General features: G+C 46.5%; 1 protein-coding gene across 3 annotated transcripts in view; it reads right to left on the bottom strand.

The window, feature by feature from the left end:
• Positions 1-2,869: 2,869 nt before the first annotated feature.
• The window catches only part of MAMLD1 (mastermind like domain containing 1), a 116,044-nt gene continuing 98,387 nt past the window's right edge, over positions 2,870-20,526 (bottom strand). Inside the window, exons 4-6 of one of the 3 annotated variants that reach the window (XM_080652751.1) lie at positions 12,956-13,199; positions 6,370-6,454; positions 2,870-5,087 (exon numbers count right to left, since the gene is read on the bottom strand). In XM_080652751.1, coding sequence (XP_080508877.1) covers positions 6,414-6,454; positions 12,956-13,199 — 285 coding nt within the window. In that variant the 3' untranslated portion in view covers positions 2,870-5,087; positions 6,370-6,413. Of the gene's footprint in view, positions 5,088-5,976; positions 5,995-6,369; positions 6,455-12,955; positions 13,200-20,526 lie in introns of those variants that run through there. The other 2 variants (XM_080652752.1, XM_080652750.1) reach the window with 2 other exon arrangements.

Here is a 20,526-nt window from a genome sequence, read left to right as displayed (position 1 = left end):
AGGATGAGGGTGAGCCCTTTTCATGGGCAGGGGCATTCAGCAGCCTCCATGTTTTTGCACTCTTTTTTCAAGGGTCCTAGAGAGCTTCAGCTCTGTGTAAAACCTAGTACAGCAGCATTGTCCTAGGGACTGAAATTTAGGGTTCTGTCTAGTCATACTATGCTGTTTGACCAGGCTGAGATGCTAAGATGCGGAGATATAGGCGTGTGGACCCATTTGTCTGCTCAGGGGAAAAAAAACTGAAAGATATGGAGAAGATAAAGAAGGCTTAGTCAAGTGAGAGAAAATGGAAGGAGCAGAAGAGAAATGCCTTCAGAGCAAGAGAGAGAACCAGGTTGCAGGCCAGAGTGGAAGATGGGTCCCAGGGGACTGTGGGTTCCAGAAACCAAGGTCAGTACTTTTCGGGAAGCAGGGAGAGTCCAGTGCTGCTGAAGGGGCAAGTGTACTGAAGACTGAAAACTTCCCATGGGATTTATGGCCAGGAGGAATTTTGTAGTTTGACCAGCATACTTAAGGAAGAGAGGGGACTGGAGCCATATCACTCTAGGTTGAGGAATGAGTAGGACAGGAGGGTTACAGGGAGCTAGAGCTCTACTTGGATGGGTTGTGGTGTTGAGTGGCTTTTTAACATGGTCCAGTTGAAAGTTCCAGGGAGGAACCCAGCAGAGAGAGGCTGTCAGTACAATGGAAGAAAGGTGGGAGTTATCTCCTGGAAGGAGTAACTTGGGACAACCATAGTGGAAATGGAAATGGGAAAGGACTGCTGGGGAACGGTGAGGCCAGGCTGGAGCCAGTGGCAAAAGTGCTCAGGGAGCTGTCTACAATGCTGTCCACACTAGTTCAACCTTGAGGTGACATCATGGTTGTGATGGGAAGTGAACCCTCTGGGTATGGAAGCTGGAACCAACCTAGTGGGCCAAGCTCAGCTTTTATTTTGGGGCTCTAAGGACCAGAAGAGCTAAGTGGGGACAATGGTGACCACGAATCCCTCTGGCAGGCTGAGGAAACCTCACTGGGAGAGCTGGGCTGGGGGATCTACAGATCATGGCTTCAGTAACCAAAATGACTGGCTGTAAGCAACAGTCACTGGATAGTTGGGTCTAACACAGAGCCAAGGAAGGGCACCTGGCCCAAACCCTTCTTCTCCTGGGCCCACTGGAGAAAGGGGACAGGAGAGGTAGGCCCAAGTACCTCAGTGTGGGGAAGCCAGAGCCTGCCTATTACCTGGAACCACTGGGATACTTGAGGCACAGTGCAGATGGATCCTGGGAACATCAAGGGGCAGGGGGAACAGAAATAGAGACCATGACAGGGAGTGGTGATTGAAGCTGCAGGGCAGTCATAGGACACATCCATTACCCAGACCTACAAAGAACGCTCTGCAGGAAGCAGGAGGGGCCTGTGTTAACAGGTGGGCTGAAAGCCAGGGCTTTGGGGCAATGACTATTTCCATGATCCCTCTGGCCCACAGGCTGGGGAGGCCTGCTTCCACCCCTGTTGATCTTTGCCCTCAGTCAGTCATTGAGTGGTGGGTGCAGGCATCTTCCTAAAGCATTTTAGGCTCTGCTGGACAGAACAGGCCTGTCTCAGCCCATGGGCCTTGCCAAGCATGTCATTATGTTGGAACATTTTGTACCTTGAGGATGAGGTATAAAAATTCTCCCAGCCAGTTAGGGGAATAAATGGGATGTACTCCATTGTTACTCCATCTGATCCCAACTGGTGCTTAAGCTGTGTTTTTATAGCACATGGGGAAGTGGTGTCCCAACTGGCTTCTTTGCTACCTTTGGGGAGATGTGAGACATCTTACAACCCATCACCTCCACTCACCTCGTGACCACTCCCGGCATAGGTCCCAGCCATCTTATTAGGGTCCCTGGAAATAAGGCCCAAGCATAAGCCAAATTCAGATGAAGCTCGTTGAAAGCCACTTTCTTGCTATTAAGGGGTGGCCCTACTGTGGGGTGACAGGAGTCCCTTTTGTTTTTGTGTAGTTTAAATGGGAAGCAACCAGCAGCCAACCAACTTGCTGCAAATGCTGGGGGTGCGAGGAGGTGGGGCTAAAGGGGACTGGGTGAAGCTCGGTAAGTTTTGGACAGTCAGGCAAATTGGAGCAGACTGCCCTTCTGCTGTGGTCCTGGACATGGGGATCCCTGGCATTCCTGTGGCATCCACACTCCAGCTTGCTGAGCTCTTCTCACTTCAGCATTCAGGATGATCAGGGCGTCCTTCCTTACCCCTGTCCCCCACCACCACCAGGACGCACTGCAGGGGTGCTCATCTGCCCAGTGGCTTCATCAGGGCCTTGTTGGTTGTCTTTGTGAAGCCAAGAACTTCACTCTCCCATACAGCAGATATGTCACCTGCTTCAAGGTACAGCCCCCATTCTAGCCACTCTATATGGATGTCTCTTACATGGAGGAGTTGACACTTTATTAAGGTCTGTCACCCTCTTAGCTGAAAGAGGATCGTGGTGCAGAGATTAGATTCTCAGTGCAACCCTCCCCTTGCCCCCAAGTGGAGAATTACCTTAGTGCAGTGGTCGGCAAACTCATTAGTCAACAGAGTGGCAAACTGCGGCTCATGAGCCGCATGTGGCTCGCTAGCCACAGTTTGCCGACCACTGCCTTAGTGGCTTCCCATCCTGTTTCCTCTATAAAACAAGGGGCTGAGACCCCAAGTGACAAGCTTCTATGCTGTGATGTGATTGCTGCTTGCCTACATAAACTTTTCACTCCTTGCCCCTCCCTGCAGCATCTTTCCAATGCTCAGGACACAAATAAACTCTGAAGGAACCAAAGGCACTGGCTGGTTTCACTGACATGGGTTTGCAGGTACTGAATGCTCCCTTAAAGAAATAAAAATGAAGGCACTTTTCTCCTGGCTGTTTATTACAGAAGGAAGGAACAAAAACAACGTTTTGGCTTGAAAGAGATGCCAGTTTTCAAACGAAGAGGCGAAATATGAGGTGGCAATTAAAATCTGATTACATAGAGTCTGAACACTGAGAAAAGTTTACAGGACAGTGGGCGTGGGTTTTCTGTAACAGACACTGAAATATACATGATGATAATTACAGATAGAAACCATCAAAGACAAACCAAAAATCAAGTATTAATGTTTACAGACTCCCCCCCTCCCCCAACCACAAAGCCTTACATCAAAACAAGTACTGAAAGGCTTTAAACCAGGAACATCTCACCTTCACCCTACAAGGGTGTCTCTGGAGAGGTGCAAAGCTAAGGTTCTCTTGACTGAATGATAAAGAGCGGACACTATAGATCCTCAAGGTTGTCAGCTCGGAGAGAGTTCAACTCCCATTCTCTTTCTTCACCTTTCCCAAATCTACAGAACTCTCTCAGCCTCCTTGAAAACTTCCTCTGTAGGGCACTTACTATAAAAGCAGCTTCTGCTGTAATGTGCTTATCAGGAAAGAGCTAGCAGAGACTGACAGGTTTGCAAAAAGAGATTAAGAATTACATCAGGCAATCAAATTTTCCGAGAAAATGGCAATAAATGGCCAAGTGGTTTTCTATGTGGCATTTGTTAGCTTGTACAACACCTCTTGGTCACATCCACATCATCTGTTGCATCAAAACCGTAAGCCACTCAGACACCTCGCTTATTAGAGATCATTGGAGCGAACAACACAGTCTGCATATTTGCAACAATGTATAATAAACACAAACAATGCATAATCAATACAATTGTACTGAAACGAAAGCCGTCACTTTATTTACAAAGTCACAAAAGGAAGTATAAATACTTCTGTCATTAATGTTTAGGAAAACCATTTACAAAATTTTCAAATATGTACAGGTATTTTGAAAAATCACCAGCTTTCCATTTTGTTATAGGTAGAGAGATGGATGGGCATGGGCTGATGCCACTCAGATTGTAATGAGGAAATACTTGTGTGGCTGTCTGGGGCCAGTTGTGAATTTGCTATGGATTCACACCACTCCCTAAAGTGATGTCAACTTTGGGGACGCCATCCTGGCTATTCTCGGTGAGTTGGCCGGCATTCTGGGCTGCGGCATTTTGGGCAGCAGCATGCTGCTCTTCCAAAATGTCATCGATCAGCCTCAGGTTACACACCCAGTCTTCATCTGGGCTCGTGCTGGGGCCTTTCAAGAGAGCTTCAATGAAATCCATCTCATTGCAGTCAGGTGGTGAAATCAGATCATTTAATGGGGGTTGGGGCTGGGGCAAAAAGTCATAGGGTGGCAGCTCAGTAAGGGGACCCATTCTGTTGAATGGACCTGGAGACTGGCTAGCAGTGATGGCCGAGGCGGCAGCGGCAGCGGCAGCGGCAGCAGCAGCCACATAGCTTGGCGGTGGCTCAATGGCCTGTATGGGACTCATGGGACCAAAGCTGTCTATGCCCTGCTGGAGGGACTTGGTGACGTTCAGCACAGGCACAGGACCCCGCTCTGGGCTCTGTCTGAGGCTGAAGTTGGGGTTGGCCAGGGCAGCATTGACCATCTGGCCAGGCCTATCTCCTGGGGTCCCCTGATTGGGAGGTACAACTGCCTGCTGCGATGGACAGGCTGGGGCTATTGGGGAGAATCTCACAGGTGCCTTTGCGAAGATAGAGTTGCTATTAAATTGCTGCTGGGTGCTATTATCTAGTTGGCTTGGGGGTGGTTCCCTCGAGACCACTGGGTTTGCAGTTGCTGCTGCCACCCATGTGGCATTGTTGAACAAGGTGGACATTCTTGGCACACATGGCTGTCTGAGCTGGTGGGGATTCAGGGACTGGCTGCCCAGGGCGCTGGGACAGAACCTGGGCAGGAGCACTCCTGAGGGGGAGGCCTTGGGCATCTGTGTATATTGGCAGACAGAGCCAAGGCTGCCCAGGCCTGAGCGTGAGGATATGGGAAACAGGGGGCTGGAGTTAAAAATTCCTTGCTTTTTGCCTGGGGTTGGTGAGATCGTGCTCCCATGGCTCTGGTGCCGGCTGGGTGGGATCATTCCTGGACTCAGATTGTTCTGAAGGAGCTCAGCTCTGGGTAGCATCATGTGCTGGCTGGAAGGGGGGCTTGCCTTGGTCTGGCTACACTTGGAGGTGACTTGTTCTTGGACGGCTACAGAAAGAGAGAAGGGGGGTCAATTCCAAAGGCATCCTCAATTTCGCTGCAGTTGCTGGTGTGGCGTACCAGCCTAGCACTGATTTCTCACCTTCCACCCTTGGCTCCTACTGAGCATCCTCTGTTCCCCAACTCTTTTCCCCTTTGTTCCTCCACCCTCAGTCTGGACTGCAGTTCTTCTAGGGAGCCCTCTTAGATTCCTTGGTCTGTGCTCACACACCCCTGCCCTCCACCAAGTACAGATAATGTTGGATGAAAAATGCCAGCTTATCTGTCTGTCTTTTCAAGTAGATTATAAGCTCTATGAGGCCAGGGTCTTAGTCTGATTTCATACTCAATACTCCGTACACAGGCCTGGCATTGCCCATCCCTTGACAGATGAAATGCCCTTCCTGGAACTTGTTTTCCCTGTCTCTACAGCTGAAGTGTGCTTGACCTGGGCAGGTGCAATATTCAGCTGGTGTTTAGGCCCCCAAAACAGGGTTTTCTGCATGAGAATGGAGGAGTAATGGCATGATGGTAGCATTGGCTAAAATGAGGATGCTGACCACTTGTTGGAGGGCAAGCAGCTTTCACTGAGCCCCAAGTGAGAGTAAGCTTGGTCTTGCACAATGTCACTATCGGCCAGTAAGGACTGCTTACCACGTGTCTCCCTGACTAGTCTGGAAGCTCCGAGAAGTAGGGACAATGCCTGTGGTTTTTCCCCCGCTTTGAAACAGCTGTATCTCTGACCAATAAAAGTTGATTGCATTCACAGCTGCCATGATAAGGTGGGGACTCCTGCTGTCTGTGGAGGCTCTGGCAGCCCCCCCCCCCACCACAGACTCTTTGAGGCACAACTTCAACCTCTTTTCCATTGCCCACACATGGGAGATGGTCCAGGATCCTATTAGAAAGAAGGTCACTGGGGTGGGAGCAAGAAGGGCAGGATCAGAACCCTGGGACTGTGGCAGCCTCAGTTGATTCTGATAAAACCCTAGGGGGTATGCCCTTCTCCCATTGAGAATAACTGCTTTAAGGCACCTGACTTAGTTTAATCAAACTCTTGAATTAAACAGTGGTGTCAGAGTCATTAAAACCTAACCTTTAATTGGGATCCTACTCAAGTTCCAGTGTGAGAGGTTCAACCAGGGTGCTACTGAATTGACTCCCAGACCTCCCCTCTTTCCCTCAATATTTTCAGAAACACCCACAATAACTGCATACTCTGGGGTGAATTCTCATCCCACACTACACCCCCTAGCCTGTCCCTCTGGGAAGATTGATCTTAACTGCTTACCTTGAAATTGATTCATCTGTTGGGCGATATACGCACTCTGCTGTTCAGGGGTCATTGCCATAAGACCTGATTTCTGTTTCTCTTGCTAAATAAGATGAAAAAAGATGTGTTAGAATATGTCTATCAAGAAATATTTGTCTTGGGATCACTGTGTGGGGACCCAGGACTTGGCTTTGGTATAGCAGAAAGCATGAGTGAACACACCAACACACACTTGCATGCATGCCCCACCCTCCCAAGCAAAATTCCACAGGTATAAATAAAAGTAGGATTCTGCAACCTGGGTTAAAAAGCCAACTGCAACAGCATAGGATGGGGCAGGAGACACAGAGCTTAACAGCAAGAGCACGTAGAAAAAGATTTAGGCATTTTGGATGTCCTGCTCAGGATGGGTCAGCAATGAGATGCAGTCACCAAAAGAGCAAAAGTAACATTAAGTGGCAGTAATAGAAGCAGAGTATGTAGAAGGAGGGAGGTGACAGTCCTACATTACTCTGTCTTGGCCAGACCATGTCTATAGTGCTGATAAGAGTCTGGGCATGCCAGTATCAGGGAGAGCCAGACAAACTGGCTGTATTCAGAGGACACTAAGTGATTGGGGTAGGGCTCAAACTCCAAATCGCACAGACAAGAAATGGTTTAGCAAACCAGGGATGCTGAGGTTGGGGCAGAGCCGACTCTGGGCTATGTGGTGGTGGGTACCCAGATTCTGCTGGGTTGTCATGGGGAAAGGGCTGAGTATTGTTCTGGGTGGTCCTGGCAGGAAGAGCAGGATGATCACATGATCAGAAGGATGCACCCAGAGTAGTCACTCACTGTCAACTTCCCTTCTTTCTCCTGACTGGCTGCAGCATGGACAATTGGGATGAGTTTCCTGTCTCCATTTCCAAGCTGGATGGGGCAAGGGGAGGAGCCAAGCTTGAGGGCTGTAGTCCCAGCACAGAGTGTGGGAGCAGCTCAAGGGACAGTCCAAAGAGAATCAGATGAGAGCAAGTGGAAGGCATGACTCGCTCCTTGCACAGAGACTCTCAACCATTTGGAGCCAGGTTGTGACTGGGATCCAGTTCTGCCATCTCTCCCCGCTTCTCAAGAAGCCTGCTCACAAGTATGCCAATAACCAAGGCAGCTCCACCAGGGAGCACACACCCCTGAATCCACTTTCTGAGATGCATCCTCTTGGATGCCAGAAGACTTGACCCTACAACATGGGATGGCTTGCTTTTCTGCACTTAGGGGGCTGACTTTGGGGCGTGGGATGGGGGCAGGCAGAGAACCGGCACTTGGAAGAGTGCCCAGCTCCCAGGCCTGGCGGCAGTTCCTGGCCTCAGTTCCTGTCAAGGCAGAGAGGACAAACACATGGCACTGGGAAGACTACACTAAAAGCGATTTCACCATCCTGGCCTTAGCCTGCTTCCTGTCTGAGCTCTTGCCCCCCGCCGCCCACCCCGCCCCCTGGCTGCTGGGATGTGGGTGGTGGAGATTCTATTTCTCAGCCGGCCCATGGAGCTGCCCTCTTACTGCTAAAGTATGAAGGTGGCATAACTGTCTTCGTGTGTGCTTACTGTACTGAACACGTTGCACCCATTATTTCACATTGTGTTTCAACAATCCTTTAAAGTAGGCATGTTATAATCCCAGAGATACTGATTTGGATACTGAGGAGTACAGGGGCCATATGACTTCCCAAGGCCATGACATCAAGAAGGGAGTGGTGGGCTAGGATCTGCTTGAAATGCTCAGGATAGGCAGGCATTTCTGAGGCAACCCTTTCACTTGTATTCTTCCCTTTTACCCTTACACCAGCCTTAGGAGATAAGGGCAGAAGATCTATGGACCCCAGCTTACTCACATGACATCTAAGGCTCAGACAGAAAGCTTACATGACTTGCCCAAAGCAACACGGCTAGGCAGTGCAATGTCTCTTAACTGCAGACCCTGGGTTGCTCTGCCTGTCCAACCCCACTGCTTCTGGGGACTGGCTTCTGTGGCTGGCTAGGTCTACACTGACCCTAACTTCTTCTCCATTGGCTGGCCCATTGGTTTCATCAAATAAAATAGTTGTAGAGGGGTGGGGGTTGGGGGCAGGTGGAGGCTACAGAGTGCAACCAAAGAAAAAGCAGGGGAAGAGCCAAAAAGGAAAGAGGCAGAGAAGAATGATACCTCAAAGGCATGGGAGACCAAAGTCAGAGAGTGGAGGAACTGGGTAGTGTCTGCCAGATAAAAGAGAATGCTTCTCAAATAGTCCAGGGTTGCAGGGAGAAGGGGGTGTTGGCTAGTGTCCATCCAAGGAAGCACAAAACCCACAGCATCCAGAGTTGAAAGGAAAACCTGGCTATTGGCATGGTTACACATATTCCCAAGTCCAAAGGGTACACATGACATCCAGCCTGTGGGTCAGGCCTTCTAGGGTCCTGGGGCACTGCTGTCAAGTGGTGTCTCTTCATACTACTGGGGCTGTCCAGGGCACTCCCAGTCCTGTGCTCTGGGCCTGGGCCTGTTGTCCCTGGCCCAGCAGCCAGAGCACTCTCCAGGCCTCCCTAGGAGGCTGCTTCCTTTGTTTTGCAGATGGAGGCCCCCATCCTTTGTTCTGAATCAATGTGCTCCAAAGATAAGCCCCAAGAAAACAGTTGTTGCCTTTTGACACTGACAATTAGAATCTTTGGAAAATGGAGAAAACAGGAAATGACAAATGTTTTCAGTGACCAGGAGGAAAGGGTGGCTGAAAATTGCTGTAACCTGTGGATTTTCATAAGCATGCTTATTGGAGGAGGTCATCAAATAACTCATTTTTCAAAGGCTGTGATTGTCATGGTACTGAATCCTATTGTGCCAGGTGACACTGATAGGGCAGTGTTGGTGGGTCCTTTTCAAGCCTAGTTATGCTTCCCCATGCTGGTCCCATGGATGAGACTGGGCTAGTGTCAGCAGGAAGTCTCCCAGAGAACTAGGGCCCTGGATCTTCTGTCACAGCTCCTCCCAGTCCTGCTGGGCCAAGGGGCCACATTTTAGCCAAAAGGGGGACCTGGGAAGTCAGAGCTGCTTTTTTGGAAGCTTCTTTCTGATGCTCAGGAAGCTGCAAAGCCCTGGTCCATGTATGGGCGCTTTAGCAGGGCTAGTGCTTTATCTGTGTGCTAGTCAGGAGAGATTTCAAAAGACTGGCCCAAACCCTTCTGCTACTCCCTGGTATAATTGAGTCCAACATAGCCCCAGCTCCCCTCCACTCCACTCCCCCCACCCTCTCTACCCCCCAACCCCCATGCTCCCACAGACCAGGACAGGTGCTGTGTCAACTTTGCTTTTCAGTCATCGCAGGTGAATGGCTCCTGAAAGCCCCATGGAATCGCCTTGGATGCTTCTTAACATCACTGCCAGGGATGTTCTCAGGACTGACTCAACCACTTAATCCAGCAAAGCGAGATGGGAGATGGGATGGGGAAACTGATGAACAGGCATCACACACAGATGCCTACAAAAGGTTCCTGGATTTCAGCTGGAATTAGACTGGTTACTGGCCTAGTGATTTCCAGGAGGAGAGCATTATGACTGGGAAGGGGATTACAATGAAATATCTTCTGGGGTACCTCAGATAATAGATCCAAAGCCTTATTGTGTAGAGCACATTGATGCAGGAAAGGAGAGAGGGAAGAGGCAAGGGAAACCAAGGGTAAGGAGGGAAGAAAAGGAAGGGAGAGGGAGAGAGGAAGATAATAAGGATAAGTAGAAGGAAGAGGAGGGGAAAAAGGAAGAGAAAGAGGAGATATTTTTTTCTACCACTAGGAAACCCCAGCCTCCTTTCCCAGGAAATGTAGCTCATGAGCACTCCCTGCAGCAAAAGGCACTCAACTATGTGTTATAAGTTCAAAGGTTAATGAGCTCTTGTGTCTGGGTTTGTTTGTTTATTACTCTACTAGGAAAACACCTTTTGCAGTTTTTGAAAATCAGATTTGGAGACACCTCACCTACTCTATTGACTTTTCATTTAAAATCACAGGACGACAGTATTCTGCATTGAGATTATGAAATCAAGACCTGAGCTCTGGGGGCTCCCACACTCATATGGATGGGGACACCTAAGACTTGCTATGGCCCATGGATGAAGGCAATGTAGACACTTGCATCAGAAGCCCTGCTTGAGGGCGTGTGGATGCTTTTAGGTGAAAATTCTCCGTAGATGTTCTCCAGAAACTACAGAGACTTTCTATAGTGAATGGCAGGTGAAATTCTTTTCCTAATCCCTCTTAACTCTCAGAGATTGTGACTCATTTTCTCCAGAATGCCTCTAGAGGAGGCCACACAATTGGGAGTGATGGGTGTGCCATCAGGCCACTTCTCCCTGTGAACCTCAGGCCTAGATCTAGCGGGGGTGGGGAGGGGTGCTGCTGAGCACCTGCCCTTTTGTGTTGCCTTTGATCAATGACCTTCCCTGCCCAACAGCCTGCAAGGTGTGGGCCTCATTGATTCTGTCCCCCAGAATGAACCTGCCTAAATATCTAATGGGAAGAGAGGGTTTCATTGGAAGCCCAGAATGTCTGTCTGTCAGTCAGCTGACATACATTTCTTGTGGGTTTACTTTGGGTCAGGCTCTTTCCCAGGCATGGGGACAGCACTGTGCTTCTCTACTTTTATGGAACTTACACTGGAGGAGAGGTTATAAGTCAACCAAAGGTCATTTCAGATGATTATATATCTTCTAAAGAAAATACAATGTGTGAAGGGATCAGAGTGGGTGAGGGTGTGGGGAGCACACCAGAAACCTCAGGTAAGGGCTTGGGGCCCTGAAGGTAAATCAGAACCTGCCACAAAGTTCTCTAAGCTAGGCAAGACTGGGGTCAGCACTAGTCCGCTGGGGGTCTTTCTTTGCTTCTCTGAGCTCCTTGCACAGGAGCCAGGTACCTTTTCCATGGTGATGGTGCTGCCCTGGGGTTTGAACCGGTCTGAAGCTGTCAATGGGGCCTTCATAAAACAATGGCATCAAAAGCAAATGGCAGAACTGTAGATCAGCTTTTTTACTCTCCATTTTCTGTCTTTCCACTTGACCTCCAACAGCATAAACTCCATTCTAACTCCTCTCTGGTCTCCTTGATTGTTTCAGGACTGCCTAGTCCCAGAAGGGATTGGTCTAAATGCTGGGAATATCCCAGGGTAGAGGACACAAATGTCTTTTGCAGCTTGCCTTTCTTCTTCCCCTGTGGTGCTTGCCTCCTCTGCCTCACACTGAGTCTGGCTTTCCTGAGTCACAGGCTGAGCTGGCAAGGTACTGTCCCTCAAAATGTCCCCAGGTAGGCCCAACTACCAAAGCTTCATAAAGAAGATTAGGGGGCCAAGCATCTGTCCCACCCTTCACTGCTGGATAGAAGGCATTGACTTGCGTAGACATAAGTGGGGGTGAGGATAGGAATTCATGAGGCAAGCTAGCTGGGATCCTCTTGTTTTTGACTTCCAGGTACAGGGAAGAGCAGTGACATCCTGAGTGGATGATGTCCCCATCTGTTTTTGCCAATTCTGTTTCCCTGTCAGCTTTATGCTGGGCAAGATTTCTCAGGTTTTAACTGAAGAGCACTGTGACTCCAAGAGTGCACAGAAAAAAGGGGAGGAAAAAAAGAGAGAAAAAGTCAATACTCCTTGAACAAAAAGCACTGCTTGTTCTTCCCAGCCAGGGCAGGCAGATAAAGAGAACAAGGCTGTATGTAACAAAGCAGAATTTCCATTAAAGGCCAGAATCCCAGAGGCCCTTTCAGCCTGATGACCATCTTCAGATCGCTATCACTTAGCAATGCTCATTTCTCCAGTCTTCTCTGAAGTTAGGGAAGACATCCTGTGCACATTGATATTTCATGCACTAGAACAACAACTTCACGATCCAAATGAAATACTCTGCCAAGGCCCATTCTGGCTGGTGTCCTCCATCTTGCTCTCATGACCACTAATGTGACTCTTTAGGGCAAGTCAAGCCATTCCTTCTGGACTCTGCAGGATGATCCAAACTCATAGCCATGTTGGACAGGCTTGGTTCGGATTCCTTCTGTCTGCCCTTCCCAGGCTGCCAGTACTCCAGTGGGGATATCCAACTTCTCACTTTTAAGGTGTGCAAATCCTGGGTGGGGTCGAGGAACACCTCTGGGAGCAGAGTCCACAGCAGTTCACTGCCAGGAGGGGCAGTTCCTGAGTACCCACTAGGTATGGAGTGGGCGGACACTGAGGCCATTCAAGGTGCAGAAGTGCAGCCCCTGTCCCCCTGAGGCTCACAGTCTGGCTGCAGGAACAGACAGGCAGGGAAGGAACTGGGATGCTGGAAGGTGAACAGCAGGGAGGGAGTAACTGCACCAGGGGCAAGCACCGCTTATTTCCCTGGAGGTGATGCTGAGGCACCTGAAGCACTTGGCTTGCTTGGGTGTTCTCTCTACCAAAGACTGGCCGGGACACAGTAGAGAAAGCATTAGAAATCCCTCCTAGGTGTACAGAGCTTTATGGGCTGTCACCTCCTGTGTTCCTCCCAACAACCCTGTGAGGCAGGCGGGCAGGCTGAGCAGGGAACTGTGCCCCGGTTGACAGATGAGGAAAGCGAGGCTCAGGGGAAGTGACTTACCTACAGCGTCGCAGCTAGGCAGTAGTGGAGCAGGCACCTGCCTCCAGGCCTTCGGATCCCAGCCGCCCCAGGGCGCTGCCTCTGAGGTGCTGTACGAGGAGGTGACTCGGGCCAGCTCATGAGCAAAGGAGCTGCTGGGCAGGAAGGACTCACTCCCCAGGGCCTGGCAGGATGGGGGCTGATGCCCGAGGCTGACCTGGGGGGGCCTGGCTTCCCCAAGCTTGCAGGCTTTGTCTATATGACTCTACAACAACCGATTGAACAATTCATCAGCTGCTTGGCCACAAAATGGTTCTGACCGATCTTGTCACTTCCCTGACTGTCTAGTTGGGTCATTTGGGTGTTGTTTATACACACCAACTGGTCTGGGGCAACAAAACCAAACAGCTTTGCAGTTTTAATGGTCTTGGGTCACAGACTCCTTTGAGAATCAGTTAAAGCTATGGTTTCTCTCCACAGAAAAAGCACAGTGGTGTCTCCCCATTCCAACCCACCAACATTTTACATATAGTTTCAGGGGTTTTCCGGACCACTTAATATCCATCCGTGGATCTCAGTTAAGGATCCTCTGTCTTGACCGGTCACTGTCATGTTGGAAATGGGAGTAAAGCTAGGTCAGTTAAGCTGGTTCATTGGCAATGACCTCCACCAATCCCAATCCCTCCTTACCCACCCTGGCCCCCACAACAGAGAACACAGTTCTAAATTGGTTTGTAGGTATGTATGTAGACATGTTGAGGAATCTGCAAAACCAAATGGTGAGTGCAAAACCAAACAGTCAAGTGGAAATCTCACAACAGTCCTCACTGCACTTCACCTTGCCAGGGCCCCAAAGTTTCGGGACTTGTGTATGGGTGGGACCTTCCCTTTCCATCATGTTTTAGAAGACAGGAATTTAATCAGAATTGAACATATGACCTAATTCTTTGAGCTAAAGGCAATTAAAAAGTCCATACTTGATATCCATGTCAGAGAAAGCTTCAAGACTTGAATGAGCTACTGATATAGCCTGGCATCCTGACGAGTACACCAAGCACTTGGCAACAGTGGTGTCCAAAAAAACCAGGGGGAAGCCTGCATTGATGAGTTCTTCTTTCTATGTGAGACAGCCTCTTCACACCCAAGCTGCAACTGATCATCTGCGTCTCCTACCAAATATCCCAGTAGAAAGGGAAATATTTATCCCCCAAATCAAAGCTAAACAGTTGGAATCAATTTAATTCACTGCAATAAGCACTAAGTATCATCTAGTGTGCTCAAGTCTCTGCAGTGATGACAGACCAGTAGATAGTTAGATGCATTATTTGACCAACAATAAAAAATTGCCACCATGAAATTTACTGAGCATTTGCTATGAACCCAAATGCTTTCAGTATTCAGACTCATTCAATCTATACACGAGGCAGGAACTATTGTTGTCTTTATTTTACAGATGAGGACAATGAGGCCCAGAGAAGTTAACTGAGTTACACAAAGTCACACAGCTAGTTAGTAGCAGAGTAGGATGCGAACCCAGGTTTACCTAGTTCCAAAGCCCACATGAAGTTTGCCATGGTGTGTGTGTGTGTGTGTGTGTGTGTGTGTGTGTGTGTGCACGTTTAATCATTAACTTGCCATATGAAAACAAGTTTTGAGATGTAATTTGTTAAAATATGACATGGAGAAAATTATATGCAAGGTTTTACAAGGGGGGGGGCACCAAAATGTTTTATTAAAAAACACATTATAACCACTTAAAGATGGGACTAGAAAGACAATCTAATACCTGGAAAGTTTTAGAAATTATACCATCGCCCCAAAACAATACAAAATCAAAAAGCAACAAGCAATATTCTTAGCAATTAAACTCAATGCACTTGGGAAAGGAAACTTCTTTGCATTTGATGGTGTACCAACTGTGGATGACCCAGTGCCTTTTCCTATGGGGTGGGGTTCAGTACACAGCTGAGCTCACTGGCCATCTCCAGCTTCACTGCATCAAGCTCCAATTTGTCCTTGTATCAAGGTCATCTGGGACATAAGCAAAAACATTGCTTTCTACAATTTACAACTCTAGGCCTGCATATCTAGCTCCTTGAACATCTTAAACACGATTTTATAGCCATCTTGACATTTTTACAATCCTAAAATGCAAATAGTACTAGAGTTTTGATTATTTGCTTATTCCATGATGACGCATTTTAAAAGCAATGAATGGGGCTTATTTGTAAACTTTTGCTCAGGAATCCCTGGTAGCTTCATGTGACTAGTAGGATATTAGTGATGGGTCAAGGAACAGGACTCCCCCATCAGCATTAACATATGTGTGCAGTGCCTCAGTAGTTCACTAGGTAGAAATAACTGCAGATAACACATGGGAATTACCAGCAGCAGAAGATGCCCCCACAATGTGGGCAACTCCATTCAGCAGCCATTGGGAATGGGCCTGGAGCCACTCATTCAGGTGGAGCAGAATGGGAAGAGGCAGTTCAAAGACCAGTCCAATTCCAGTTAAAAAGAAACATGAAATAAAATAGATAAGATTCTATCTTGACTCTGACTGGCTAGGAGCTTTATAGCTAATGCTTGTGCATATTCTCCATTTTACTTAATTTGGGAAAAAACCTGCTTATCAAACTCCCTTTAAATGTGAGGCTCACATTTCAAAGAAAAGGCTGTTAGGTACATTTCTACTCCTAGAGATTTTCAAATATAAGATACACCCATCTCTCTCCTTGAAAATCTAAAATAAACAAAAACAAAAAGGAACAAGTCCGTCGGTAATTGGTGGCCATGATTTATAGCTCTTGGACTGACTGGTTCCATGTGATTCCAAATTTCATAGAATTCAGATCATGGAATGGGTAGTGTTTGACAGTGGTGACCGATTTAAAAAATCTCACACCCACTCAGCACCCTGGACCCTAGGTTTCCCATGATTACTAACGAGCTTGATGAACCTAAGTTGGTCCACGGCTCCTCCCTCCTAAAAATCCTCCAATGGCTTGCAGCTGTCTAGAGACACAAACACATCCTGTTAAGCTCTGCCCCTTGACTTCTCGCCCTTTTGGCAGCCAGGTTTCATGTTCCATAGTGTCATGTACTCTATCTTCCAGTCATACCAATTTCTTTGGAGCTTTCCAGATAGGTTGCCATTTGTATTCAGCCTTCTGTGGTTATGCGCCTTGATTCACCCGGCCTGGAATGCCCTTTCTCCAAGTTTCCACTCTGGGAATTTTGCATGTCCTTCAAGATCCAGCTCCTCTACCCTGGGAATTCTGCTCTTTTTTGGTCTAGCTCCTGTGGCTGAACACCTCCAGCTGACTAAACAACCTTGCTGGGTCAAGTCTTAATCATCTTGATATCTCTCTGATGCCCAGACAGTGAGCACCTGGCACAGGCAACGGGCTTAGCAAATACTGGTGTGAGGAAAAGTAGGTTTACAGTTGTGAGTACTCAAAACACAGAGTTTATTCTTGTATTATTATTTATTAGTTATTGTATTATTTGTATTACATCTGTAAACCTACTTTTGCCCACCCCTGTACTTAGAAAATTCAATCAACTTTACTGTTATGAGTTTAGCATGATGTCCCAGGCACCTGGGAGATGATAATTTGGTGAACACTACATTGGCCTCTTTTTGGGTTGGATATTAATGATAAACTGAGCCTTGATCCTCATTTAAGCACATATACTCACCCTTTTTCAATGTGGTGTTAATAAAACCCAACGATAGAACAGAGAATGAAAATAACATCAGCTAAATATTTTTGAGCACTCACTGTGTGTTGGGTACTGAACTTTGTGCACATATGCATTTGAGCCTGTCTCTAGTTTACAAGACAAGGAAGTGGAGGTAGGCTTACCCAGGACACGCAATGGCAAGGTGGGGTACAGACCTAGATCTGATTTATAGAATGATTAAAACCCAAGCAACTCCTGGGTTTGGATGTGCAAAGGCTCCTTCTCTGCACATGGAGAGGAATGGTGAGATGTCTTCCTTCATTCACACAGGAGTAGCTCCAAATTGTTGGCTATTCTATGGCATCACCATAGTCAAATGGGCTCTGGTGCAAGAAGCTAAGATTATGACTAACCCCAATAGATATTCAGCTACTTTGCGAGAAGTGGATAAAAACTGCTCATATTTTATAAATTATTGACTGGATTAGATATTGGTCCAATATTCTCCACCATGGAGATTCAGAAGGAGGTAGATGTGCATTGGCAAGGTTATAGTAATAAACTATGATTCCACTGGCTTCTGGGAGCTTGTAGATTTCTAGATTTAGTCATCCAAGAGTTCAGACAATGAAACATGTACTGCTCTCTTTCCTTTCTCTGGTCTTTACTAAATGTGTAATAGAGGTGAGCAGAGAAAGCCAAAGAGAGGGAACTGGAGATTTGGCGCATATGCCAGAGACTATCAGAACCTAAGGTTCTTCAAGGCTGGTCTGACTTCAGAGTCCAGTCAAGCCATTCAAGTCACTAGTGAGGTAAACATGCTAGGGTACTAAAATGTTATCTAGATAGCCCAAAAAGGTCAAGACAGAGCTGTGGAAGAAGCTGGATCTTTGGGCAAATTGGTAAATGTCCCTACCTGTCAAACAGAGGTAATAGGAGACAATTTTGTAAATCTGAAGCAATGCCTTGGGAAAGCAGGAAAATTTAATGTGAATCAGACTACTTGGCCTCTTGCTTACCATTACCCTACTTGGGCAAGTGCAAATGGGATTTCAATATATTACAACCATGTGTCTATTAACAACAACATGAGAAAGCTATACAACTCAAGTCTGAGATTTTGTAAGGAATAGAATCCCAGAAATGCTATAAGCAATACTGTCCAACAAAATTTTTGAGATGATGTTGAATCATCCTACTAGAAAGAACAGAAAGTTCTATACCTGCATTTTCCGATATGGTAGTCACTGCCCATATGTGGCAGTTGAGCACTTGAAATGTGGCTATTGCAAATGAAGAACCGAATTCTTACTTTTATTTACATTAAATTAATTTAAATATAAATACCTACATGTGATGGGAGGAGGAGTGAGGGGCTGGGTAAAAAAGGTGAAGGGAGTAAGCAGTACAATTTATAGTTATAAAAGTCATGGGGATGTAAAGTATAGCATATGGAATATAGTCAATAATATTGTAATAATTACAGGTGGATAATTATCAGGTGGATACTTGATTTATGGGTGAGATCACTTTGTAAAGTATATAAATGTTAATCACTATGTTATGCACCTGAAACTAATATAAAATAATATTAAATGTCCACTGTAATTGAAAAAATGCTGTTAGATTCTAAAAGTTAAATAAATAAATAGCTATATGTATCTGCTGGCTACATTATTGGAAAGCACAACTCGTTGGCATAATGGCAGGCTCTGAAAAAAGAAGGCGTGAGCTTGAACCATGGATTTGCCATTTATTAGCTATGTAATTGTGGGGAAGTTACTTAAACTTTCTATGCCTTAATTTCATCATCTGTAAAAGGGAGGTAATGGTTGTATCTTATTCATAGAGTGGATATAAGCATTAATTGAATTAATACAAATGCAGTGCCTGCCTGCATGTTGTATGCTTTCTCAGAAGACCAGTTGGTTGTAGTCTTAAGTAATAATAATACCTCTGCCATATATTGTGCACTTTACAATGCTCCAGGCACTATCCTATAAATTTTATATGGGTTAGCCTGAATTGGACATGTTGCTCTAGGCATGGTCTCGTCAACACAGTTCATCAAGGCTATCATCTCTTTTAAACTTTGGCAAAATAGACTAATAAAAATTATAAATGATCATTTTGATAAAATTAGAAACCTTTATTGAGAACTACTTAATGCAAGCAAGGCACTAGGCTCAGTCCTTTCTTGGGGTCATTTCAATCAATTCTCAGAACAATTCTATGAGGTAGGTATTTTTATGATCCCATTGTAAAGATGAGGAAACTGAAGCACAAAGAGGTCAAGCAATTTGCCCAAGTCACTCATTAGTAAGTGCCAAAGCTTGAACTAAAATCCATATATTGCCCTGTGTTTTTGCTTGCTCAAATTGCCCAAAAGAAACCTTTGTTATTGTTATAAGCAGATCAGCTGCAAGATGATTCTGGAGGGCTTCTGGGGTTCCACAGTTGTGCAATGGCTTCTGGGCAGGCTATGTGTGACCCAATTTTCGTTTGTTTTTACAACTATATCCTAAAATGAGAAGAGCTCTAAATTAGGAGAGTTCTGTTATGATACATGTGTTACCGAAGGTGGAAGGGAGATAGGGTAGCATCAATCCTACCCATTTCCTGGATCTCGTCCATAAATTTGCATTTTGTTACAGTTTTCTTGGAGCAAGGTATCTTCTATGTAAGAACTGGAAGAGTTTGAGCTTTTCTGGATTTTTCTCTATAAATGTACATAATTTAACCTTAATATATCAAAGTTTAAATGTCTAAGGCTGACTACAATTGATGGAGTCCCAAATCAAGTTCACTTAGTCAACCAAGTTCTCAGACTTGGAATTGAATTACAGGATTAAGTTCAACTGGTAAATTGCTATTTTGCCTAGAGAAAAAAATAACCCAAGAACACAAAAAGGTAAAATCAATAATGTATAAATCAATTAAGGAGTGAAGGAATAAATATATTTTTCTGCACCATTAATTTCAATGAATAAGCAAGCATCCTGTTAACTCCTTGGGGTAGAGAATGTGATATACCCTCTATAGCATTGGGCACAGAGCATATCTGCAATTCAATCTGTCCTTTAGCCTGGCCATTTTCTGTGGGGGCAATTTGGCAGAGTGGCCAATGCTACACTTGTCATCAGTAATGCGGGGTCATTAGGTAGGAAGACTGTGTGGTTGTTCAGGCTAGGTGGTCCACTGGGAATTTCCTCTGGAGACTTTCAGATTTAGACAACATATTTAAAGCATACATCTAACTCCAGTCCCTCCCATGATTCCACTAAAAGTACAGTAAGGGTCTGACTTTGTTTGTAAAGACACAGCCATGCAATAAGGAGAATTTGTTGAGCTCAAAAGTAGCTACACCAGGGTCAACATAGCCCCAGGGAAGCTAAATCACAAGATGGCAGAGGGGAAAGTGGAAAAGCAGCTAGGTCTACATGAAAGAATCTTCATCAGGCTCAGGACCAGCAGTCCCAAGTTGTCTCTGGAACTGGGAAGTGGGTGGGGTGGCCAACACAATGGGGTAGATCCCTGGATTGCCTCCCTAACTTCACATCCATGGGGGTCTGCTTCTCTCCCAACCTGGAAGGGATCTCACTTGACCATTTGTTGCTGAATTTCCTGCTTACCCATCCAGATCCTGCTGCCTAGATCAGCTGTGGATGCTCACTTTAGCCCATAGAGGTGTTCTGCCTTGACCTACATCTGGAAGCTGGAGTTCCTGGAGGCAGACTGGGAAATTGAAAGCAAAAAGAGCAGCCCAATCCCTCTGGCCACATCTGTGTGTCCAGTGCCATGGCCATGATGGTAGTGGGCTCCATATATTTCCTTTCTGGGAACATGCCTATAGCTGCTGACTCCCTAAGAGGGGAGATAGGGCAGCTTCTCTTCTTCAGGAAGTC

The sequence above is a fragment of the Plecotus auritus genome (genome assembly GCF_963455305.1).
Source record: "Plecotus auritus genome assembly, chromosome: X".
NCBI classification, from domain to species: Eukaryota; Metazoa; Chordata; class Mammalia; order Chiroptera; family Vespertilionidae; genus Plecotus; species Plecotus auritus.
Note: the sequence above shows the minus strand (reverse complement) of the source record. Positions and strands in the feature narration are given on the sequence as shown.